This window comes from Anser brachyrhynchus (assembly GCF_964034855.1).
Source record: "Anser brachyrhynchus genome assembly, chromosome: 1".
Classification (NCBI taxonomy): Eukaryota; Metazoa; Chordata; class Aves; order Anseriformes; family Anatidae; genus Anser; species Anser brachyrhynchus.
This window is the reverse complement of record NC_137694.1, coordinates 70,102,974-70,130,075: the sequence shown is the minus strand read 5'-3', so window position 1 is coordinate 70,130,075 and position 27,102 is coordinate 70,102,974. Positions and strand designations below refer to the sequence as shown.

The 27,102-nt window shown below is 39.2% G+C and overlaps 1 protein-coding gene across 11 annotated transcripts in view; it reads left to right on the top strand.

Moving 5' to 3' along the window:
- The window catches only part of FAR2 (fatty acyl-CoA reductase 2), a 156,814-nt gene that overhangs the window by 50,206 nt on the left and 79,506 nt on the right, over positions 1 to 27,102 (top strand). For all 11 annotated transcript variants that reach the window (XM_080599316.1, XM_080599319.1, XM_080599320.1 and 8 more), the window contains one exon: positions 15,350 to 15,589. In XM_080599316.1, the coding sequence (XP_080455442.1) occupies positions 15,401 to 15,589 (189 nt within the window). In that variant the 5' untranslated portion in view covers positions 15,350 to 15,400. The remainder of the gene's footprint in view (positions 1 to 15,349; positions 15,590 to 27,102) is intronic.

The window sequence follows — 27,102 nt, the reverse complement described above, 5'->3', positions numbered from 1 at the left end:
TTTGTGAATTCCAACTATTTTGAGATATTGCATCTCTGGTATGTTTTGTTACTAACTTCCTGAAACATCAGTAGCCACATACATTTATGTTAACAGAAGAGTACTGAGAGAAAGCTGCTCATTTTGAACAGACAGTTAACTGTAAGGCTTAGTATGTGTGTGGATCAGACACTGCAGTAGAAAAATCTGGGAGCATACCTGGCATCCATCATCTGAAACATGTCATATGCCTTTGTACATGTATTCCTGTAGCTCTCTTTTGCCACAGCAAGTTTTGATAGTATAACCTTCACAGCTTTGGACAGTCTTTTGCATTTTGAGGATGGATGGATGTTAATCAACCCAGAATGTCTGCCAGTAGGCAGGCTGTATACTGTTACACTTTCTTGCTCGAGGGGCAAGGATCCTCCTGGTGGCAGGAGGCTGGCTGGGTGCTGCTCCACAGGGATATTAATCTCATGAGCTATGGAAAGTCAGCACATGCATCTAGTTTTTAGGACATTATCAGACAAATAACATTTTAACTACTGATCATTGGAAGTAAAAAAATAAAATAAAATGCATTTTATTCAGAGCAGGAGCATGTAAGTTTTGAATGGAGAGCTTAAGGAGCAGAAGGTATTCTGTGATACAGAAAAACATGCATTAATTTGAATTTGGTACTGATTTCAACAGGATTATTCAAGTGCTTTAAGCTCAATTTTCTTGAACATTTAGAAGATCTGGAACTGTATTTTCATGGAATTAGTTCTTTCCCATTCCTACCTTCTTTCTGTTTCAAGGCACAGAGGTTGTACTAGATAACATTAGTACAGTCTGACCATCCTTTTTTGTTGCTGCACTTATGTTACACGCAGTATTGGATTTTTAAACTTTTATAAATGTTCCTTGTCATCTTTAATCATCTAAATACAGGAGAAGGGGGGGAAATCAGTCTCTGTATGTGAAAATGGAGAAATTTTGTTCTCTGTGCCAGTATGTGTCAGTCAAGAGGCGTTTGCTGTTTACATTTTATTGTTGTATTCCTAGAGAAGTGTGTTTGAAAGACTCCCAGTGCTGCAGAGCTGCCTGATTATTCAGAGCTGCTGATGTGCTGAGCAGAGTTCCTTGAACACAGCTTTCAGTAACTCCAGGGAATTTTCTTTAGTTTCCTCTTCCTGCTCTTTTCCCTTTATCTGAAGAGTAAATGTTTGTGTTTCTTCGAGAACTGGGGGGAGAGAAATCTACAGGCTGTACTGCCTATCTTCTACAGAAAACAAGTGATGAGATTTAAGGAGCTCATTTGACTTGCAGTTTATGAGAAGATCTGACTTGTAAAGTATTGTTTTGATCTTCTAGTTTGGCTTCTTCTACATATCGCTGTTAATGCCCTCCTGGAATCCACAGTCTGGACTGCACTCCAGAGGAGTAGCTGCATGACAAAAAAAAAAAGTACCCGAAGAAAAGTGCAAGTAGGCTTTGGATAGAAATTGGTCACTTAATCTTTTATTTTTTTAAGACTTTCTTATTTACATATGGCCGATACTGATGAAGTTGTAGTACAGAAGCAACTATTTTGATGAAAGCAATATATTTTACAATATCCATGTGTTTTTCTTCTTGCTGTTGTGTTGTTTGGTTTGTGAAACAGAAGTTTTCTCCTCCCTTTTAAAATATGACCTAAACAATCTCATAGAACTGAATACAACTCACAAAAAGAGAAAAAAAAAGTGGATGCTTGGCAATGCATCATTAACTCAAATTCATTAACAGCCACTGTGAATCCCCTCGCTTCTAATCATTACGATAATAGAATACACATCTACTTAGCTTCTCTAGGGTATTTCAGAGATCATTACTTAATATGTATAAAACAGTGTATGAGTGAACGCATTAATAACAAAAGAAGGAATTTTTAAGAACATAAGCAATGGATTAATGTGGCTATGCTGTGTTTGCTATGACTGTTGTATTACTGATTTACATATGCAAATCTAGAAAAAGATTTCCGTTCCAGTAACTTCTAGGTGACAGCTGTGATCAGAGACCTATTCTGACTGGTACCATTATGCTTTCATAGTTCCCTTGCCATAGAGCTTGGGATGCATCAAATCTTTAGTCTCTGCTGGGGGTATATTTCTGTTTCAGAATATCAGATCTCTATTTTTAAAAAGTGTACTCAAGCTCACTTAACATTTTCTTTTTCTAGTTTTGTTTCTGTTGTTAGTTTTCTTTGTGGTAGAAGAGGGAGAGATCTAATAATTAGAGTCAGAAATCCTTAAAATCTTCTAAAAACCCTCTAACGATCAAGAGGTAGCAAAACATAAAGGATCCAGATAATTCCACAAAGTGATGCTCTGTGCTGAGGGAATGTGGCCAGAAAAATATTCTGCTAACTAATCTTACTTTTCTTAATAAAGCACTGAAAATACCGTCTCTGCATAAAGCAATGAATAATATTCGTATCTCTCAATTTCCCTGCAAAGGAGTTGTCAATTTGTTAGCTGAGATTAGTATCAAACTAAACAAGATTTCAAAATGGCAATACAAGCTTTCCTCCTTCCCCACCCGGGACAGAATTATTTGCATTATATTTCACCTTTCACTTCAGTCTCTTCAGCATTGCTGAAGGATAGCGTCCAACAGCTAAGGAGTAACTAAACTTTCAGGAAAGTAAGTTTTATTTAGCATAAGGAGTGCAGCCCATTGAATTATGGAAGATTTTGTGAAAATGTTCTCACTGAGACGCTGTCTTTTAGTAGAATTAGTTCTGCTTGCTCATAGCTGGGTTTCAAGTAAGGGAAGAGTGGTGGATGGGGGGAATACATTTTTATATATTTCTAAGAGTAAATATGACTGTGTGTGTTGTTGACACCTTACGAACTGCACTGTATGTACTTTTATATTTATATCTTAAACTATTTCATTGGCTTGCTATGTACAAAGATCTATGGACTGGCAGTGGCTAAGTTGTCAGATGTCAAGAAATGAGGGGGTCTCAATCCAATTCCTTTCTTGAACTAGCACCCACTCGACAAAAGTCTACCGTCTCTGTGATCTGTACTCATGTCCCATGTTAAGTAGACTCTGTTACCAGCAAGCCAATTGGTGAACACTGCAAGAAGCAATTTTCAAAGGCACATTAGGAGACCCTTGTAAGTTGTTCTACATTTCTTTCAGCTATTGGTCCGTTGGTCATAAGGAAACTTACTTTTTTTTAAGAAGAGTTCAGTTTCTACTCCATCAGTGTTGAAGATGGGTAGGATATCACCCAAGAGAATTTTGGCTCAGTGCATTTAGAGATCACAGAATTACAGTAATTGTAAGCTGCTGTGAGTATTTTGGGATATAGCACACCAAGGAGGTCTCCTGGATTTGCACACTTCCTTCGTTGTGAGATGAAGGCCTGCTGGTAGGAGCTGAATGGGAAATTCTACATAAAGAGAGTGACTCTGAGATAATAGTCATGGAGACACTTACAAACTTCTTTGCTGCTGGCTTGATTTGAAGCCATTTTCATATTTTCTGGAAAGAAGGTATGTTTTGCAGTGTCTTCTTCCTGTTTCTATTGGTAGCAGCTAGCATGCAAGATATATGCACCCAAGTTAGTAGAGCTATCTATTTATATACACTGCTTGTTTTCACATGGTTAGTGAAGCTTCTGAGTTTAGGCTAGCTGGGCTTTTCTACATTCCCTGTATTGAGAAAACAAGACCTTCTAGCTCATGCTGCCTTCAAGCTGCATTTGTTGATCCCAGGAAAAACAAGAAACAAACAAACTTCCCATCTCTTGGGTTGATGTTTGCTGTCAGATGGAGCAGAGGCAAGCCTACTAGTCCCACTGTGCACTTGCAGCCTCCAAGGATTTCAGCACCTGGCCCTAAGCCATCCTATAGCCTTGGGGGCAGTAGAGGCAATCAGCTATGCATCATCACTTCATGCTTCCCTTGTCTTGCTAGAAGCAATAGCTCCCCAGATTAATGAGGTCAGGAGTGCGCTTGCATTGCCACAGGGGCAGTCAGATAAAGCAGGGGAAGAGTACCAGAATGGTAGGATGGGAGGCAAAAACATCACTGAGTCTCTTTGAAATGCCTTCTGTCTCTGTGTTCTGTCATAAGAAATAAGATGCTTTATATTTGTATGTGTTTTGCATTCTATATTTTTTTGCTGTCTTTTTTCCTCACCCTCTCTCCAGAAGTAGGCAAGGCCCATACTGGTGTCTCCTCTGCCCTTCTCAACACTGCACACATGGGTCCTGGTAGGAGGCTTGCTAGTTTTTCCTTGCTTTGGTTTCTATGCATTTCCATTGGTAGAATGAGATATTCATTTGTGGCATTTGTTCCATGAGAGTAACATGGCAGTGTCCTGCCATGCTGTGACACAGCCGTGACTCAGCTGCTGTAGCTGCCTTAGTATAGGTGTGTATGTTGCAAGATTTTAGTGTTCAGGACTGTGGCAGCAAATGTGTCAATGCACCATAGTTGAAATATGGATATGAAATATGGTGGAATTGTCTTCAACAAAACAGGGGGCACAGCCAACTGTTGCAGAGCTTGTTGCTGAACCCCAGTTTTCTGTCTTGCTGCAGAGTAAGATGGCTTAACAGTGTGCACTGAAGAGTGTAAACAAACATCCACATGGGCTCCTTTGGTTGCATTTCTTGCCTGTTCCTGAAGGGCTTTATCCTGCTCTGTCTACTGAGAACTTTCACTTCACAGAAGAGTGATAAATAGCACAAACCTAGATACTTTCTGTCCTGTTTCGGTAGCTGGATGGAACAAATGAGACCAATACTGTTGTCTGTGGTATGGCCAGGTGCCATCAAATGCCCTAAGTGTGAACAATAGAGAAAGGTAGGAGAAAGGAGGAAAAACTACTCGTTTCTGTTTAGCCTATATGAATTTTGATGAACAAATGAGGTAAAAGACATACAGATTAAAAGATAAATACCACGGTTTTGGTTTAATTTTGAAAAGATGATTTGAAGATAGCATCTTATATATTTGGTTTTGAAAATGTGTGTATGTACTGTGTCACGAAATTGATAATGTAGGCTCTCATGTTCCTCTGATCATCCTTTTAAGAAAACTTCTTTTGTGTGGGAAATATTCCAAGCATTTTCATCATTCAGTCTCCACGGAGGCAGGAGGTAGGGTTCTAGCTGTCCTTTTCAATAAAAGCTGAAAATAAAAATGCTCAGAATGCTATGCTTAGCTTTCAGAAAGAAATATATATATATATTTAATTAACCTAAGTCTGAGGCCAAACACAGCAGGTAATTTTTACACTCTGATAGATCTGAGATCTAAAGTGTGAAATTTCATTTTAGCTTGCTGTCACAGGACTGCTAGACTTCCTTGTATGTTCACCATGTTTTTCTGTTAAGCAGTATATGCTATGCTACTATAATATCTAAGCTCATCAAGAGGTTCTGCTGACAACATATCAAGAGCTTCTCAGTTGATGAGTAGTTTACTATGTCTTCTAAGGGAGTAGTTGGTGAGTTTGGACATTATGGTGGGGGTGGAGTAAAAGGAGTATTCTGTTATAGTTTGAAAATTTACAGTAATTGGTATTGTAGATCTACTAGCATGTAAAAGATAGTTGTGGTTTTGATAACCCCCAAATGGCTGTGACTAATGGAGAAATATAGTTAACAGATTGTTGTGTCTACAACCTAAAAGTGGTTTTCTGTGCATGTGTGCATATGTAAACACAAGTATGTGTTTACATTGTATGCACATTTACAAGCACATTACTAAAGGAGACACTAGAGAAGATTTTTCTTTAGTATTTAGCATAAAAGCCTTTAAAAAGGCTTTGGAAATCCAAACAGATTGAATAGGGGATTCTAAGGTCATCAGACACTAAAGAGGGTAAACCTGTGTGTTTGAATTCGTACAGGCTTTTTTGTTTGGTTGTTGTGCAGCTAGTGTCATTCAGTCATTTCACTGTTTTGCATTGTTTTGAAGCTTAACATTAACAGGAATATATTATGATAAGTCTGCATAGGAGTACAAAGCTACTCATCTTTTCTATTTACAGTTACTACTGGATGTAGCTGTAAAAAAAAAAAAGAACATAGTATGGCTTAGATGAGTGTTCATTTTTGTAAAAACAAAACAAAAACAAACAAAAAAAACATTGACACTAAGGGGTTGTCCTTTTGATGATGATCGTTTTGCTCCTAGGAAGTTGTATTCAGTTTTCACCAATTTTAGAGAGGGTGTTACAATGCTGAGAGAGATGAATAGGTTTCTCTGAAAAGTCAGGAGGTGGTTCCTGGGCTTTTTCACATCAGTGGTCCTTGTGTTTCATTTGTTCTGCTCTAGTTCCTAACAGCAGTCAAAAAGAGTTAGGACTCCTTGGGAGAGTCAGATAATCTGTGAAACTGTGCAGGTAGTGCTTAAGCAAGGACAAAATCTGGAAGTTCAAGCTTTTGTCCTATATCTGGGTATTACTACAGATTTCTAGCCCACAAGTCCCAACTCAGTGCTTTCAAAGGGATTAAAAGTGTGTCTGTGTGCCATGTCGCATTCAGGAGTTTGCAGGATCCAGCTGTGTGTGTTACCTGTTGTATGCAGCTCTTAACTATGCTGTCTCTTTAGATTTAACTGTTATAAATTGAAATGGATTGCAAACCTGGTGTCAGTTTTCAGGTTGGGAAGGGTTTTCAGGAGCAATGGGAGCTTCTCCCTGTTTGTTGCTATGTGGATACAGTGTTATGGAATTGAGTCAGTACTACTGGCAAACAAAAAATGATTTGAAATATATTAGCTGGAGAAAAGTGATTTAACTTTCAGGCTGCTAGCAACAACACTTTATATTTTGTGTAAATTGCTTGAAGCAAAATCTCTTTTGTAAAGATGATTATCATCAGGAGTTCAGTCTGGCTGTGAAGGTGTCCATCTTTGAATCATAGGGTTTTATTTCTTTGAGCTCTGTTAGCATCATTAGTACCTATATAAAAGATGGATTATGCCCTTCCTTTTAATTCTGTAGCTGTATGAGAGAAGGTTTATCTTTGCCTGTTCATTTATTGTTTCTTGGTTAATAGTGCTATTAAATAACTATGGAGGTTCAGCAAACCATAAGTATCCTTTAACTTGTTCCTACACCATTTTAACATCATCTTTGCCTCATTTTCTAAAATCTCCTCTACCTCTTAGCAGACATCAAGTGTCACAAACTTTTATGTATCTGAAAACCTTCAACAATATATTACATAACTTCAGTGCATCATTGTTGTTACTATCTGTTTGTTCATGTTGACAAAAATGGAGTGCAACATTGAACTAACATCCTATCATATTCTGAGATGCTGTTATTTGTGTATGTAATGTAAAAGCAAGTCATTACTTCAGATGTTGCTAGCGTGCATGGTATGGGACCATGCTCTGTGACTCTAAGACCATAGCATGCTCTATTATTTCCAGATGTCTTGGAGCTAAAAATAATCTGTGAAATCTCTGAAGCAGAGCCTGGTGCTCAGAAAACCTTGACATTCATATAAAACATATCAAATGACAGAGCATGCACAACAGAGGCTCTTGCATATGCTCAAGATTTCACTGTGAATTAACAGCCATTGTTATATCCTATGGTTTCCAGAGCAAGTGTGTAAATGAAATATGTAGATGCTTATTACATTTTTTCTTTGTCTTTTTAATGTTTCTTCTTTAAGCACAGAACAGAGCATTCTGTTGCTGAACGAATAAATCGGTTAGAAAGTTGCTTTCTTTCAGTCTTTTGCTCCATAGGACTTGATGTGCAGGTGTCTAACTTTTAGCTATTTCTGCTTCTTCATCCATATACGTGTTCTCCTTAGATTATCCTGATTTGCTTCAGACCGTGCAATTTCTGTTTATGTATTAATGTTGGAGGAAAACTGCTTGATGTTCAAGTATGGCACCTACTGACCACCAAAGTGAAAAGGTCAAACTGTTCCTAACAGCTCGAGTCATAATCATGGGATTGTTTATTTGCTGGTGATTAACTAGCAAGAAATTATACACAGATGTTTTCAGGCACATTAGAAGACATGCACATTAGAAAGAATTGGTTTTATGTATTGTAATTACGTGTAGAGTTTGTGGAGTCTCTGTCACACATTGCGGGGCTGGGGGAGACAATTGTATGAAGATACATTATTCAGGCATCCCCAGTATTAGGTCCATTTTAAGCTCATAAAACAGTTAATAGACTGAGGAAGCAAACTGATGAGATTGAAATAGTCTGTGACCACTTTGTATTGCTGCTTTTGACCTCAGCTGTATAAGTTCTCTGAAGCAATACTGGAATTTTACTTTCTCTGCATGTCCCAGGTTAATTATAAAACCTTCAGAATCCTGATTAAAGAAAACTGTCTTATGTATGATGGGATATTTGCATCCAAGATAAAAAAATATATTCAGAAAGTGGCCAAAAATATTTTGTCTTAAAAGATTCATGCTGTCTGTATTTTTGTTTTAAAAATGCTTCTTATTGCATTTTTAAAGATGGTTCATCACACTTTATGTGTCTAAAAAAGTAATATTGATATTCTGACTCTCCTGTTTATAGAAATTACATCCCTAGGTAAAGTTGTGAAAGTGCATCAGACATGAGAAAACTCATCTAAATCAGACTAAATAGAAAGAGATGCAGAGAGACCACTTGTGGGTCTAGACATATATTGATTTACATACTGTCTTTGCTTTTGCTCTGAGCTCTCTCCTTTTTCTTTTTTGATTTTCATTGTGTTGCTGAGTTGAAAAGGCAAATATCTTAACAGATTAGCTTTTGCAATAGCCCCTGTCCTAGTCGAGTAGGGCATGGAAATCTTAGTGGTGAAAACCATAGTGAAATACATTAGCCTGCCCTGGTGTACCTAGCTCTTGCTGTTTGTGCTCCATCTTGCCATTTCTTCTTAATATTCTGCAGCCATGGACCTGCTCTGGGCAGCAGCAGTAGCAACAGTGAATGAGATTGATACACATTTCCCTTCCCATTGTTGTTGCTTTGATAATAGTCTAACCTCTGGCATTACACCACTGTAAGATTTGGCATCATTAAAGTACACGAAGCATGGGATATAAGCTGTTTTAAGTATCAGCTCAAATGTATCTGCTCTTGGGGGGGCGGGGGGAAGGAAGCTTTACTTTATGCTTCTGTTGAGGTTGTGTGGGTTTTCTTTTGCAGGAGCAAAGTATTAGGTCAGTAGGATTCCCATCTTTTCTGTTGCTTGTCTCGTCCTTTGGCATACACCCTTGGCATAAGACTGCTTTGTAATGCAGTGCTGCAGATCAACCTTTATGTCTGATGTACAGGAGACTGTTACAGGCATCAGTAACAGAGCTTTACCTTTAAAGCAGCTTTTGTACTTGTGTCTATAGGAGATCTTGTGTGGTTCCTGGCTGGGTGTCTAAAAGCTGTTTCTTTCACATTATAATTTGAGATGAGTCAGCATCTGTGAGATGTGTACTGCAGCAAAGATGCTGCGTTCAGTAATTTAGATGGCACCAGTGATTACTTTCCTACTCTGCGTAGTGTCTAAACTGTAAGACTTCCCTGCAATTAATTATCTGAATTGGACTTCAGAAAGTCTGTGTGTGGGCTTTTTGCCACAATTTAGTGGTTTCTCAATGCCAGTCAGTTTTGGAAGCAACAGGAACCCCAGGCTCTCCTTCAGCTCCACGGGGGTCAGCTTACTAGAACTCCTGACTATGGTTCAGACTTCAAATAGTTTAGTTTTCTCTTATCACATGTTTAATTGGTTGGGAAATAGTTAATGCACAGTGTTGATTGTTTATTCCTTAAAATTAAGAAGAAAGTATAAGTTTCTGCAGGAAACATATATATATATATATATATAAAATTATTACATTCAAATAAATAGAAAAATACAAAAGGAATGTAAGCGGTTCTTTGTACTTTGAAATAGACATTCAAAGGTTCAGTAGGCAGTGCTTGAATAACGCCTTTTGATGCTAGAAATACCCTGGTTTCTTAAAATTTCTGAAACTTTTTTAGCATTTTAAAGGACAGACAATATCCATTAAATCAGAGAAGAATACATATTGCTATGAAATCACTCTTAAAAATACATTAAAAATAAAACCCCGAAAAAATAAAATAAATCAATATTCCCTGACATTGAAAGGAAAATAACTTCATTTCTTTAAGAGTATATTCGGAATATAAACTGGAATCTGCATTTGAATTTCGAACCTAATAAAAGCCTCTTTTAAAAAGCCTCTTTAAATTTGTTAGAACTGTGGAGATTCAGGGATACGTCTGAATGCAGTGGATTGCAGAATTGTAGTTTTTGTGTCGTGATCTCAAAACATCAATTTGTTAAAGCAGATTAGGCAAATACAAGATTCTCTTTGATTACTGTGGCATCAGCTGGGTGCAAGATAATTGTACTTTTTTTTCTAAAGCTAACTTAGGAAGGGGAAAAAGTAGTAGAGGAGACATAAATCTGATCCTGTAATAAGCAAATATGATTGCATTCCTCATGGATTTTTATTGTGGATGACGACCTGAGCACCCTGATCCAGCTCTGAAGCTGGCCCTGGTAACTACATGCTGCCTGACTTGGACTGCTTTATTATAGAAAACAAAGTATATTTTTTCTTACCTTTTCTTCTAACCCTACAAGGTTAAGCCAATGACTAAGAACAATCTGCTCTAGAAATTCACTTTTAGGTTTGTTTGCTGTTTCCATTGCCATAATATCAAAATTGTTTTAAAGATGCACACGCTCGTGTGTGTGTTCCTACTTTTTTGAATTTTTTGGAGACAGACATTTTAGATAGTCTTATACTGTATGGGAATACCTGTCAGATGTGCCTTTCCAGAAATACTTTAAGAATTCTGGCTGCAGGAGCTAATTTTAAGTAATGCTTTATAGTAGTATGACTTTTTTCTTCTTTCGTTATTCTTCTAGAAGGCAGCAAACATCTGGCCAAAACAAATAAAGCCAATCTGGATAACTCAAATAGAGAACCCACATGAAACAACATAATAAATTTATGTCCACAGTTGGAAATTTCAACAGCTATTTTTGCAGTAGTCTGTAAATGTAATACAAAGAATTAACGCGTAATGATGCATTTTGGAAATGTTCTATGCTACTGAAGTGTGGGAAAGAGAGCAATTATTGTTATATATTGTAGTAATCTCCAAGTCTGTTATGGAAATTACTTCAAAAATGTGCCTTCTTTTCTAGCAGAATATTAGGTTGAGGTTAGGTTAGATCTTATCTTCAGAAAGTGAGTTCAAAGCAAATATCCTCTGACTGACAATGGTCTTACGTTTCCTCTTTTTGCTTCCTTATACTCAGTAGAATTTTTATGGCCTGTAGTGACTAAGGACTTTTCTCCTTAATTTGTTTACTTTGCAGGACGTGTCATACTCTTAAGTGTTTTGTCACCTCCATCTTCATCTGCCTGAACTAGCACGTACTTTTGGATTTGCATACCCTTCCACATGTGTTCAGGTTTTTTAAATTTGTCTTCCGATATCACTCAGTCTTTCCCAACCTGAATGAGATGACTTTTTATTATAAATAAATTAATTATCTAATAGTTTTGAGAGAGGGAGTTAGGAGAATCTTATCAAGTAGAGAGAGAGCGCTGACGGCATTAAACTAGGATGCTACTTAGTGTCTTTGCTAACTATGGTGCATTGTGCAAATTAACTAAAGCAAGAAGCCTCGGGCCCCTTACCAAGGTCAGTCTCCTAATAAGAGAGTGAGCCTATCTTAAGAAACTGGTAGAAACTGGTCCTGCAGATGGACAAGAGCCAAGGAGCAACTGAGTCTGTGCAAAGACAAGAGGTCAACTAGCGGTGACAAGGAAGAGTCATCAATCTTCATCCCCATGACCCCTGACGACCACCACCAGAATACAATGCGCAAGTGCAGATGGGAGGAGTTTATGGAAATGACTCCTTGGAACTAATTTTAATACGAAGCGGGGACAGGTTATGAATATGTATAGGCGTATTGTGAAACTTCATGCATATGTAACTCTTTACTGCATATAACCAAGGCAAGTTGCCGCGTCAGGTGCGCACGACTTTGGTGGGACTACCCCCCGTGCTGCCCAGCGCTGAATAAACATACCTACTTTACAATCTTACTGATTGTGGAGTCCGTTTTCCGCAAGTCAGTTTAACCTGTTTATCCTTCTTCCCAACTTCCCAAGTGGCCAGGTCTTTGATAGGAACAGGTTTTTAATAGGCCTCTACAAGCCTGTTACATTCATTTAAGCTGTGATCTAGGCCATATCTGAAAGTAGGCTAATATCTGAATTCACTGAGCCAGAATACCCACAGCTAATAATATGTAAAATACTGTCCTTCAGAAGTTTTTCTTCTTGACCCACTTTCTAAATTGGAGGGTACGCCTGATGATTTGTTACAGATTTCTTTCAATAGAAATTTTGGTGTTTTCGTTAGATGCTAGGTCTCTACTATAGCCTATTAGAAATATGTTTTTAGTGTTTACATGTAGCAATACAGTTACTGTGAAAACTGGCAGAATGAGAAGTCAGATATGGGTAGACGCACCAAGTGTAGATGTGGATAATGACAGCACACTAACACAGACTGTGGATTGTTTTTTGTTTTTGAGAGTGCTTATGTCATTGGGAAAACAATCCAGCTAAAGGCGTTCCTGAGTTGTTGCAGTGAACAATGTACACCTTGTAAGGATGATCTGTGGTGTCTTTCTTGATTTACATAAATGGTGGTGAATTTTCTGGGGTGAGATACCTCACTCTTTCCTTAGAAAGATGTCAGAAGGTGTGGGCCAGTGGACAAAACATATTTCTCTCACAATCCCATGTGATGAAGGGAATTTAACCTACCGTCACATTGTCAAAGTTCTTAGAGTGCTTTAAACTCTTTGCTCTTGTTCAACTGTGTTGGTCCATACATCATGTAAGGTGTTTCTGCGTGAAGACTTGCAGTTTGTGCTCTAAGTTCAGTTACTTAACTGTATCTGAATGGCTTACTAGGTCTCAGAAATGCAGAACAGTGGGTAAGAAAAGGGAATCTTGGCAGACTGCAAAAGTGCAACAAATGCTGCATTGCAGATTCTATGTATTTGTGCTTTTGGAGCTGAGGAATTAGTGTACAGTTGACTCATGTTGAGAAACTTGAAATAGACAATGCTGTCTCTGAAGCTTCTGCAGAAGGGGAGACCTGGAAATCGTCACAGGGTGGTTGAGGTTGAAATGGACCTTTCTAGTCATTCCACATCTCTCTTGTACTGGCAAGCCCAGAACTGTATATAGTACTCCAGATGGGGTCTGAGGAGGGCTGAGAAAAGGGAGAAGATCACCTCCCTCAAACTGCTGGCAACACTCTTCCCAATGCAACCCAGAATACCATTGGCCTTCTTGACCACAAGGGCATATTGCTGGCTGTCATGCTTCTTGAGCACTCGAGTGACTGCTCTTCTTGTTTCTGTTTTGAATTTAGTAGGTTTGTTTCAAAGCATTTTTCTATTTTGTGTGACCCTTTCCCTTGCAATGGAAGTGTTTTGAGCATGCTGTGAATTCTGCAGCACTTCAAAGATAGGTGGGGCTTTCATGAGTTAGCCTATTAAAGAGAGTGGCTATTCTAGCAGGATTCATTTCAGATTTCAGCCTTCTCTGAATAGGGATAGCTGGGGACATGCAGGCCTGAGACCATTGTATCTAACTAAAAAATACTTAACTGGGACACTTCATGTGGGAGCCTAGTCATGTCAGCCCCCTTGTATAGTCAGTGGAAGGGGTCAAGGATCTCCAGCAAGCATTTCAAACAACCTAAACTGTTCATGGATTGTTGAGAAAACATGATATCTATGTTCCTTAGAGTTTAGTGGAATGAGTTTTGGTCTTAACACACAATAAAGCAGGTGATGACCTACGTCCAAGACTGCAATACTGCAGTCTTGCAGAGCAATGTCATTGTACTGTATCTTCCATGGAAAAAGAGTGTTCTCCATGAATTCATTCCAAGCAATGTCAATAGGAAAAGACTGAGCACATTGCGAAGTGATAACTGACAAGAAATGAGACTGCTTGGCTGTGGTGATTTTACTCAGCTGGGCAGCTTAACTCCTCCACAACCACTCTCACTCCCTCTCCTCTAAAGGCAAATGGAGAAAATACAATGAAAAGGACAAAGAGATCACTCAACAATTGTCATCACGGGCAAAACAGACACAGCATAGGGAGACTGATGTAATTTGTTACCTATTATTAACAAATAGTATTTATTACCTATTAATAACAAGTATGTCCTTCCCCGCCCCCCTCTCCCCCAACTGGTGCAGGAGAATGGGGAGTGGGGGCTGCGGTCAGTCCCTAAAACTTCGTCTCTGCCGCTCCTTCACAGTCACTCTCTTCCCCTGCTCCATGTGGGGTCCCTCCCATGGGATGTCATCCTTCCCGAACTGGTCCTGTGTGGGCTTCCCACAGGCAGCAGCTCTTCAAGAACTGCTCCAGATGTGGGTCCGTACCACTGGGTCCATCCCCCGGGAGCAAATGGCTCCAGCATGGGTCCCCCATGGGCGGCAGCTCCCCCCGGACCCCCTGCTCCTGCATGGGCTCCTCTCCACGGGCTGCAGCTCCGGCCTGGGGCCTGCTCCTGTCGGGGCTCTCCATGGGCCGCAGCCTCCTCCAGGCCACATCCACCTGCTCCACCAGGGGCTCCTCCATGGGCTGCAGCATGGAGATCTGCTCCGTGTGGGACCCATGGGCTGCAGGGGGACAGCCTGCTCCACCAGGGGCCTCTCCACAGGCCGCAGGGGAGCTGCTGTGTGCCTGGAGCGCCTCCTGCCTTCCTTCTGCACTGACCTTGGGGTCCACAGGGCTGGTTCTCACTCCTCACTCTTCCAGCTACTGTTGCCTAGCAGTGTTTTTTTTGTTTGTTTGTTTGTTTTCCCCTTCTTAAATCTCCTATCACAGAGTCTCAACCAGTGTCACTTATTGGCTCAGCTCTGGCCAGCAGTTGGGTCCCTTTGGAGCTGTGTGGAACTGGCTCTGATCTAACTTGAAGCAGCTTCTAGACTCTTCTCACAGAGGCCACCCCTGCAGCCCCCATGCTACCAAAACCTTGCCATGTAAACTCAGTACATTGGCACAGTGGAATTCCACTGGAAAATGCAGCATTTGAGCCTGCAGTGTTTGTGAGGAGATTCCTACTTTGTCTCATAGGGATAATTGCATATCTTCATGGCCACCACTTAACATTGAATGAGATAAATGTGTTTCTCTTCATAACAACGGCTCGGAAAAAACTCTGGGAAAGACTGGGAAAACTTATCTCTGACTACAGTTCCCTAATAACTGATCTGTCTTATCTCAAAAGCCTGCTTTTTGTATCTTCTCAGGTACCTCCTGCAGGCAGTTAAAGGAAGGACAAAAAAAAAAAAAAAAGCACCATGTCTTCGGTCTCCGCTTATTACACTGGAAAGACCGTACTTATCACAGGAGCTACAGGTTTCATGGGCAAAGTGCTGGTGGAAAAGCTTCTGCGCTCCAGCCCTGAAGTGAAAGCGGTTTATATTCTTGTAAGGCCAAAAGCTGGACAATCAATGCAAGAGAGAGTGGCCAACATGTTGAAATGCAAGGTAAGTTTCTATATTTTATTCTAGAATCTAGTCTGAAATCCATTTAATCTTGGTAAAGCATAGGACTTCTGTTTTACTCAATTCATAAGAACAAAATACCATCTTCTACTGTAATCTTTGTATACTTTTTGTTTTATCTATAAAAAGAAAAGTATGCATGAATGAACCTGAATCTGTCTCATTTAGATGGGTGATGCAGGATTTTACATTGTAGTGATATAACTTTTTCTTCCTTTTTCTGCATTGCTGTCTGAGAATTTTTTTTTCCAAAAACGTGCCATGTTAGGAAGTGTCCTTTTTGGCAAGAAAAGTGGCATTTTGCTTTCATGAACTAGCTCTTTTCCTTCCTCACTTTCAAAACTTATGTTTGAATGATAATATTCAAATATTGAAACAGAGTGAGCCTATTACACCCTTCTCCTTGCACTTAGGGTGTTAAACTTGCTTCAGAAGATGAGACCTAGGAGCAACATATAATGTCTGTGCTTTGCTGTAGTACAGCTCACTTTGGAAATGACAAAATACTGTCACATTTGGGGGAGTAGGGGGGAGTTTTTCAAACTTTTCGTCTTCTGCTGCAGAAAGCATAAGTTAAGTCTGCCTTGTGAACTGAAGAACAGACCTTTATGACTTCCACCCCAGTGAGAACCACATCTCTAGTGTTAGAAGGATGTCAAAAGCCTCTGTTGTGTTGGATGTAGAGATGTGTAAGGAGACATTGGTAGACTAGTTATCTAGAGGGGACTCCAGGTCCTCAGGAGCTTAAGCCAGTGGTAAGGTCATGAGCTTGCTCAGACTCCTCCAGCTGTGATAAGTGGCAGAGTTCAAGCTAATGCTTCCTGCTAGTGTGAATTTGTACCCAGACAATGTGGAATGAGAGGATGGGACAGATCTGACCCTAAGAGGCAAGAAATCACTTGAAATTAGTCCAAGACATGTCAACATATCTTTAGAGCATTGGTTTAAAATTCTGAGTAGGGCTTGACTGGATAAACACTCCTACTTCTACTGGAGTTGGAGGCAAAACAGGTGGTATAGATTAAAAAAAAAAAAAAAGTAGAGCTGGGAGAAGGCTTTTTTTCTCTATTATGTTTAGGCATCCAAACAACGAACTAGAAAAATCTTTAATATGTCCAACAACAATTTGATTTTTTTTGTGTTTTTGGCAGAGGATAGATTATTTTCCTGTTTAAGAGAACTTTCATGAGTACTATAAAAGGAAACCATCATGCTGGTTGCTTTTTTGCAAGTCTGTCAAGTGCACAGTTTTTCATTACTTTTTCTTTCAATGAACGTTTTCAGCTTTCATCACTGACAACTGTGGGTAACGGTTTTCATCATCAAAGTCCCAAATATGTCATGCTTGCATGGCTTTTTGCATTTTGATTTTTTTTCTGTTTTGTTGTGGTGGTGGTTTTCTTTCTTTTAAATAACTATTACTGTTTTTTTCTTCAGTTTGTCAGTACATCTTAGTGTTGTTGTTAGCTCTAGGTGAGGTTCCCTAGTAGCTGTTTTATTGATGCAGCTGTACTAGATGTACCCTTTTTTTCCTAGCATATGTCAGCAGTTTTAGGCATGCCAACAGCAAACAGGACTTGATAACCTCTCCTTGAACCTTTGTCAGGCTGCTTCAGTGATTTTCAAACAAGTAAAAGGAAGAGGAAAGTGTCTAAGCCTTCAAAAGAAAAAAAAACAAAACTCAGTGGGTATGATCACAACTCATCCAGGACCCCTGAGGAGGAGGATGTATCTTTGATGCTATTCTTTCAAAAATAAAGCAATAAGATAACAACTGGCTCTTGTGACAACACAACTGTCTTCCATTCAAGAAAGACTGAGAGGGCCAAAGTGTTGAGGTTTCACATTTCTTCTACATTTCTTCTACGTACCTAGATATTATGTCTTTTCTAGATATAGCATGTTACATGAGGGCTTTGTCCAAAACCAAGAAAGATTGTTGATAAGGATTAGGTCCTGAATAGTTTCTAAAAGAAGAGAGCATCTTTACTTTGATTAGTATAATTGCATTTTCTGTTACTGATATAGAAGTGAGCTCCCCAGTGCTGAGGGCACTGTTATACATAGTTAATGTATAAGTAGACCTCAGCTAATCAGCAGGGTGTGAATATGATATTGTAAGTTCAAGGAACAGCAAATTCTGTTTAGCAGACTGGTTCAGTTTACAGGGTCTATATCTACATCAGGCATATCTCACACAACAAAAAATTTGAAAACTCCTGTTGTGAATCGGTCAGGTGTGCTATGCTGTGGTCCAAGGAACAGTGGTGAGGCTCAGAACACTATGGAATAACCTCAAGAATAGCTTTCCTTCACCCATGGGAAAGGAAAGTACAACAGTCCTCCTTGGGGAAAGTATGCAGAAATGTATACATGTACACACGGATGGCATTTACCAAAATGACAGGCTAAGAAAAGAAATAGGCTCAGACACTTTAAAATGCTCATTTAAAACTAATAATAATAACAAAGTTTAGGTCCATTTTGAACTGAACAACTAAACCATCTCAACAGTCTCTTGCAGTAAGGGTCACAGTGCTTCTAAGGACCCCATTTAGTCAGGCCTGAGGTGAAGTTTACTGCACGTTTGTGCAGTATATTTTCCCTCAGTGGTCTTGTCCAGAAGGGACCAATCAGGAAATGGTTCCAGAAAGATCCATCGTGACAGGAGGAAGGCTGCAAAGCACTATGGCTGGCCTCCCAGTTCTGCAAGTCCCCTTGACTCCACCTGTAAGAACTGCTTTTGGTGCTGATCCCAGCTACAGGCTTTGTAGAAAACAGGATTTACAGGAAGAATGCTTCTCCAAGGCAGAAACCTGCCTTGTCAAAGACAATTACCATATGAAAATGTTGACAGCCTTTGTTTTTTTCTTTTCTAGAGATTATATTGTTAATTCCAGAAATTCATTCTTGGTAGGTGAAGAGTGCAAGAAGCATTATCTTAACATTTTTGCAGTTTGTTTCCAGTTAAGTCAGCTGTATGTCTTTAAACCGCACAATGAGTTATTCACAGTCTAGAGAGTACACTTGCCATTTACAGTTTTGGTTTGCATTCTCCAGTTTGGCGAGCCTCTGAGCTACTTATCAAATAAAAATGCAAGAAAGCTTATTCCAAGTCTGTATGCAACATTTGTATTTGACGTTCTTGATCATAATCACTGATAAAGAATGCATGTGTTTGAGTATGCACAGAAAATTTAGAATTAAGATCGCTCCCTTCCTTATTAGAAATTATACACACACACATCTCTACTGCATCATTATTCTTTTGCCCCACATTATGTTGGATTTAATGTAATGCATTACTTGTATATGTTCTTAGGAGAAAATACTTTTTCTACTTTTATGTGTAATCTTCTTTACTGACCACTCACATTCACTTTAAAAATTAACACTCCTTCTACGTTATGCCTTGACCCAGTATTATCCTCTGGAATTTCTCATTTTTACATCCAGAAAATAAGTTTTTCAGGAAAGAAAAACTGGAGAAAAACAGGTTGCCAGCTTCCAAATATTCTGGACAAGCAGATAAAAATATTATTTAGGATGAAATAAGATGAAAGTAGAGAATTAGATTGTTACAAATTAGTTGTACTGCCTAATGCCAAGGTTCTTCAGGTAATGTCCTCTGGGGACTCCTGATTTCTGGTAGTACTTAACAGAATTTTTGAAAGAAATTGCCTATCATTTTTTATTTCTCTTCATATATCTCTTAGCACAATCTGTGGAAAAAAAAAATGTATTATGTCTATAGGGGTTTAAACTTTGAGGCATTACACTTGTGAAACTGTCTTTTTCATAGTATGTGCATATGGTGGAAGATAACTCCTGCTGAATAAAAAAAACAATCGTAAGTAATGAAAGTGTGATGCAATGTGAAGGAACCAAATACCTTAGTGTGTTCTTTTAAAATGTTTCTTGTCTGGAATTGTTCAAATTCTAAATCAGACATGAAGAGTAAAATTATATATTAAAATGATTAGAAATCAGATTTTTTTTGCAATGTATTCTGGAGTAGATGAACAGATGGCATCAAAATGTAACATAATACCATTTTTCTCAGATCTTGTAAAATTAGGTCTACATGAAGTTGTGTTATTGCATTAATATGAAATGTATAATGAGCAGATCCTTAGTTATCTCAGCATTAATTCCAAAATGAATGTGTGCGTTGAGGAGTGTGTGGTGCATGGTGACCTTGCCTGTTTATGAATGGAGATGTTCTGTTTTCCAGCAGTAAGTCTCCAAGGGAATCAGGCTATTACCCTGTGCTTAATGAAATGCTGTGTCTTCGTGGCACAGGCAGCAGCTATTAAACACACACACAAAAAAAATACTATATTTTGCTACTGGCTTCTCCTTGATTGTGTCCATAGATGAGGATCACAAGACAAAGCTTGACAGATGTCTTATTCATTAGCTGTTGGGAGGTGTATATTTATCAGAGGTAGGGCAATGTTTGAGTGTTCTTTGTCTCTGATTCCTCCTCACGCTGAAGTAGGCAGGAATGCATGGAAGTGGCATGTCTCAAATTCCCTGGAGAGCAATTACTGAGCTAATGCTGAGTCACTTGTAGCTTTCAGCAAGGGAGGGCAGAGCATGCCCTGCATGCATCAGACTTATGTCACTTGCAGTTGCTGGGGTGTTTCTCAGGTCTTTTCATCCAGAGCTCCTAATTGGAAAAGTCAGTTAAAGCAGGGAGTGGAAAAGACTCTTGCTAACATCCCTGATAGCTCAAAGGGAAGAAGGAGAGGCTCGGAAGCTGTTGAAAATGGGAAGCAGATATTGCAGGATATATCCGGAAATACTATAAAATGCTACTGCTTTTTAATACTGTCTAACTACAGTTTACCCTCGCACTGCCAACAGTTGCAGTGGATATTACAGAGAGTTTCTCTCCTGTGCCTCTTTCTTACAAAGATTTGTTTGGAAGCCCATGTTATGATAAGATCCAAGTCTGAAAACTGAACACAAGTCCAGTATTATCAGACAGCTTTTCATTCTTCCTGATCAAGTATGTTATATTTATCAGCAAATACACAGTAGAACTCTGGTCTTATAAATTAAGCCAAATCATGCCAGATGTCTCTTCTTCCACTTCCCTTGAGTGTCCCTACTTTCACTCCCGGGCTCATGCATCTTGAGCATCACCATAAGCTGTTGAGGTTCTCCGTGTCAAACCGGTGCAGTGGCACTCCCTCTGGAATAGTGTCCCCTAGATCTGCTGTGGCCACTGCAATGGGGTATGCATCAGTACCTGGAAGAGAGTAATGAGATTTTTGGTTGATGGAGCAGGATTCCACTCACTCAGTAAGAAGTATGGAAACTGCTAATGTGTGCAACAGAGGTGAAGATGTTTTCTGTTTTATTATTTAGCTTTGCTTCATTTTGGTCAGTAGATTATCAGACATAATTTTGATATTTGTATACTAAGGGGACTTTAACAAAAAATTGTTTTTATTTGTTTATGTTGCTGACTCCATGACTTGTAAAACGTATGGTAGAGAGGAGCTAAATCTTAGGGATGCTAACATAACAGACATGAATGCAGGCCAGGATCTTGAATCATTCTGTGCCTCTTTCCTAAGCTAACACCATCTGCTGCCTTGTTCTATTTCATTTCTTTTTCTCATTTTCTCTTTTCTCATTTTTCCAGTTTGTGTTTGAAGAAGGTTTGTGAGGTTTTTCATTGTATATAATCAGCTCTTTGCATGTAATCAGGTAATAGCCTGCTTCATGCAGCACAAGAAAAGGATAACAAGACAGCTGGTGCTTCCAGCAAGATAACCTTTCACACTCAACAACAACAACAAAAAATGCAGCTCACTGGCATGACCGCAGTGTCACTTTCTGCTGTTGGATATTTGCAGCCCTGCTGCTTCTGCTGCTTCTTGGCTCCAGGCTCTGCATGACCCTGGGCATCTGGAACGAGCCAGGTGCAGTAGCATTGACTTTTCTGGTTACTGTGATAAAGTGAGTGCCAAGCTGCAGCCTTGTATGGTGACAGTTCCTCCTCACCTGATGCACATTCAACCCACATTGTGACTCAGGATGTGGAATCTCACCCATCAGCTTTCAGCTAAGTTGGGAGATCTGGCAATCCTACCTGCTGTTTCATCTGTTCTGTGTTGCAAAGCCATGTGTACCAGGAGGGTAACTGAGAAGCATAAAGGCCCATCTTACTACCAATTAGCTTCAGCAGATCTTGGCTTCCTACAGCTCCTTTCTCTGTTGCATTTGCAAGGCTTTCAGCACCGTTTGTGTTCTGTGGAAGTGCTGGAAGAGCAGCTAGGTGGAAATGAAAAGATATTGTTATTGTTAATGCATGCTCAGACATCAGAGGTGAAACCATGAAAAGAGAAAAAGGGAAAGAAATATGATGTTTGAAATTGTCGTCCATTGCATCAGTCAGGTAAATTCAAGCGGTGATCAGCTGAGGAAGAATGAATGTGTGTGTGAGACTGAGGAAATTCCCAGAGAAAATAGGTTTATCTTACACTTCCATAGTCACAGTGCAGTTTGCTACTTCCTAGTAGCAAGTAAAGTTCCTATACTTTCCTGGTATACGTGGATGCTGCACAATAATTTACAATTTCTCCATCAATGTAAGTTGATCAGATGCATTCAAAGTTACAGATTTAGAACAAAACTCTGCGAGTTTTGAGACAGTATTGTAACTAATAACTATAATTTTCTGTATATAATGTATTTCTTTGCTAAAAACTTTGAATGTTTCTGGTGAGTCTGACTCATCTTGGTGCCCTTTTGTAGACTGATTCCCTTTAGGATACTTTAACTTAAAAATCTTGAAAATTGAGTCCCTCAGTATCAACAATCACTCTGAAAACACTGGTCAGCTTACATATTTGAAAGCGTTTTGTCATGTCCATTCTCTTTTTTTTAACATACAAAAACAGGTATAGAAAAAAAAATCTGGTGAGGTATCTATACCTTTTTTTTTTTTTTAAATAAAGCTGGAGAGAAAATACAGGTGACAGGATTGTGATGCAAATTAAATGTTCAGGGACAGAGAGAGGAAGCAGTTAATGAATTGGTGCTATTGCTAAAGAAAGGACTTACATTTTGGTTATGAGAAGTTACAGTGAACGTCAAGACATCCAGACGAAGAGATGCAAGCTAAGTTCAAAGACAGGAGAGAGAGAGAGAAATGGGTCATGATCAAAAGAGCGAAGAGAAGTTTATGACATAATGGTGACAGCAGTGGAAATATTAAGAGTGAGGAGAACGCAGTACAGATGCAAAATTTAAAAGGCTGCAATAGAATTGAAACCTTTGAGATGCTGAAGAAACAACAGGAACTGGAAAAAAGAGAAGAGAGCAGGTCTGCAGAGGCTATCAGAAAATAATACTTGGGGAAAAAATTGTAAAAAGCATTAGAAAAATTGTGAAGAGTGGGGCTTTACTGTTAGTGAAAGCATAAGGTTCTGGGAAGAGAATGGGGTTGAGGAGCTAGAAGTGGGGGAAAAAAAGTAACAGAAAAGGAAAAAAGAACAGGAAAAGATGTTGATAGGGATGAGGGAGAAGAGGAATCATTGTCCTTTTCCAAAATCAATGTAATATGTTTTATTTACCTTATTTTGACATTCAAGATCTATAGGTATGCAAACACAGGTCTTTGCACTAAAAATCTTTGGTGAAAAGTCTGGTCATAAGTAGAAAGGAGAGCAGTAGTTTAGGGTGATGGGAGAAGTAGCTTAAGATAATCAGAGAGCCCGTCGGAGTGAATCAATATCACAATTTCTGGATTACAAAAAGGATTATACCTGATTTAAAACTGGAACCATTATGCCTGTCATATAGCTCTGTTGAATTCATCAGTTCTCTTATCTCAAGAACACCAGACAATGTTTTCATGCTTATTTCAGTTTAAGCCATATACATTCATCTTCACTGAGCTTTTAGGAGTATGAGAGAGGAGTTTTCAAGAAGCTTGAAGAACTTCTTTTCAAGAAGTATTCCAGAAAGAAGGCTTTTGTCTTCCACTTAAATGTTACTTTTAAATTTTTGTGGTCATTTATTGAAGAAGCAAATTAAGTTGTTGATGAATATCTACTAAACTAAACAGAAGTTATTCTTTACCCTTCGGTCTTAATTGTGTTGCTGAACAGAAGAGATTACATATGAATACCACCCATCTAGTTCACTTCTCTACAGTAGTTCTCTTCTCTGCAGTTCTTGAAAGTTATTCAGATATAATGTTATTTTGCAGAATGAGCTCTAAGCTATTACCTTTTCCTTTAGCCAGTTAACTTTTCCATTCCCTTTGCTCTCCACCTGTAATGACATCATGAAGACGTTCATGTGGTCTGAGTAATTCTCTTTTCCTCCCAGTCACTAATATAGAGTTTGAAAGAGGTACTGTTCTCCAATTTGAGAGGAAAATCAAGTCTCTTTTTTGTCTTCTAATTAAGATCAGTCTCTGATACAGTCACAATATAGTAGCCATTCCCAGAAAACCTCATTTCCTATTTTAATTAGTAGGGAATCTGACAAAGAACACTACAGAGATATTATTTTAAAAATAAGTCTATTCGCTGCAGTTTCAGCTAGTTTTTTATGAACATGAAAATGCAAAACTTTTTCCTTCCTAACTTGTTTTCACACTCCTTTCAGATTCTGTGAAAAGGTGCATAGAAAATCACCAAGGTTGCCAGGGACCTCTGGAAACTGTCCAGTCCAACCCCCCTGCTCTCAGAACAGATCAGATAGAGCCACTTTGCGAGGACCATGTCCAGTTGAATTTTGATTATTTCCAAGGTTGGATTGTCCCACCCCCCTCTCTGGGTGAGCTGTGCCAGTGTTCAGTCACCAGCACAGTTTAAAAAAAAAATAATAAAAAAAAATCTGATGTTCAGGCAGAATTTCATGTATTTCATTCTTTGTTTGTTGTCTCTTATCCTGTCACTTGGTATCCCAGGGAAGAATTTGGCTCCACCTTCTTCTTTACTCTCATCATCAGGTATTTATGCACATTAGTATGGTCCCCCTGAGTCTGAGTCTTTTGTTTTCCAGGCCAAAGAGTCACAGCACTCTCTTCGTCGTCAAATCTCATCAAAGATTTAGCAAACTAGGATTTCAGTTGAATTACAACTTTAAAGGATCTTCATAACGTTGCTTGAGTTTACATTTATGCCTACATGCTTTTTGGTTTGCATCCAAGGCCTAGCTCCTGAAATTAGTGGAACGTCCAAATCTAAATGAAAAAATACCAAGGATTAAGTGTCTTGTGGAGGGTGGATTTCAGAGGAAACCTTGGAGAGAAGACGGGCCCACATAAGTAATTTACAGTTGTCTTTTAAATCGTGTAGTGGTGATGGATTTTCTTTTTGTTCTGGAAGTTTTTTTCTTTCTGAAAAAAAAAAAAAAAGTATTTGATTTTACTGCCAGTATTGCAACTTCAGTTGAGTTTGATTTAAACATAACAAGAAGTGTTTGATACAGGAATGCAAATGCATTTAGTCATTCTCCTATACCTGGGAAAACAACATTGCCTGACTCCAGCCCAAAAACTTTGGAACATTTGGAGCATTAGCAACATGGGCAGTGTCCGAGTTGGGAAGGAACCAAAAGCAAGATGCAACACTTTTATTGGTAATCTCATCCACTTCTTTTGCCCTCACAGTTGTGTCTGAACATGACCCAGGGCATTTGCAAATATTTCTAACTCTGTTTTTCTTTAGTGTGTGTACCAGGGCCTGGGATGAAGGGTCTCTTTTCTCAGGGTGTCCCGATAAACGCATACAGGCACAAAATTGGCTTCCCTTCAGTGTAATTTTTCTGGAAGGGAACAAAGTGGTGAAAATGGAAATCCTATCCCAATGTTTAACTTATTTCAGGTGAGTAAAGGGAAGATTTAGATTCTGTAATCCAAGAAATTCCCTCCTCTGCTAGTCAGAGATTTCTTCATCCAGAAATTCATCCATTTTTGGATGTCGCTTTCCTTGACAGTAGAAAGCTTTCAATATCACCAGCACTGTTGGCTGCATGTCCTAAGCAGTGAAAGTGGAGGAAGTGGGAGAGTGTGCGTGAGAGATATGGAAGAGAAGGGGCACAGGTGAAGGTGATTTTAAAGTGTTCAGTGTGAAGTTTTCAAGAGGACAGGAAAAGCACAAAAAGCGTTGAAGAGAAAAGCTCCACTTTATAGGCTTGAGCGATTATGTCAGTAACAGAAAAAGGACTATTATCCCAGTAACTTGTGCTGGCATCAAGGCCATGGAGCAACATCGCTAGAGAAGTCCTGTCAGGCATCCTTTGTTACCTTCAAATTTCTCCTGTGTTCGTGTTTTGCTCAGGCACATAGGAAAGCTGAGCTGTTAGGCAGCTGCACACCATGTTTTGTGTTCAGAATTTTGCCAAGTGACCCGTTCACCAATTAGGCCTTCAGCTAACATGTTTTTAAACAATGTTTGTCATTTTGCTGGAGCCTGTGACTTGGCTCTCAACATGTGCGAAAAGGCACAATTCCCTTTTGGGCTGTTGCAGTTCAGAACTGTTCTGGACACCAGTGGAGCTGCTCGCGTACTGAAGCTCATATTCAGGCTTGGGTGTTCTGCATTGAACTGGGGCTGAATAAGGACACCCGACCTGGGGCAACCTCTGTTGGGAACATCTTGTCCTGCAAATCATAGTTAACAATAAAGGCTTATGTTTTTTCTTAAATGGGTCAGTAATGAACCTATCAGTCAGCACCCAAGGAGCAAAATTTGCTATTCGGTCATTCAACAAAATGTAGAATTGTCATGTTTCATCCTTCATGTCCAATTTATTATATTCTGACCCAGGCTGCTCCTTCCAGATTTTCTCAAAGAAAGCTTTTCCGTTTTCTTAAATTTAACCCTAGGTTTCCATACCTATTTTTTATCTGCCAGCCCACTGAATTATGGACACTAAAATCAATTCTATTCCAGAATGCCTTAAAAAGAAATAAAGCTTAATGTGAATAAAACTTTACAGTTTAAGAAGAAACCCTAGATATAGTGGCACAGAGTCTTGTGTTCTATTTTGCCTTTCCAGTCAAAGCTCTCTGATATGGTCACTGGATAATACTTTCTACAAATAAGGTTGTTAAAACACTGGGGAGATAGGAGTCCTTAAAGTTGAGAATATTCACCCTAAGTAAGGTTTAGAAAGAGCTCCTGCTTGCGACACTGATACATCTTGAAATGCGCAGTCCAGAGTATTTGGTCTTCCAGGCTTCCTGCCTGCAAAGTGGCTGGCTCATGCAGAGCCACCATACTTACATGTTCATCACCCTTCTCCCGGTCCCTGGCACTATGACTGAAAGAGTGAAAGCAGTCATAGGGTAACCCTGTACAGCAGAATCCTGTGGCTGCTAAGAAGGTGATCATAAGGTGCAGGTACTGACGGCTGAAAGAAGTACCAAAAGGCTGACCCAGAATTGATCCCCTACAAGACCAGAGACCTTAAAAGTTGACTGAAGGTCACCTTCCACTGCAGTTTAGACTAGAAAATCT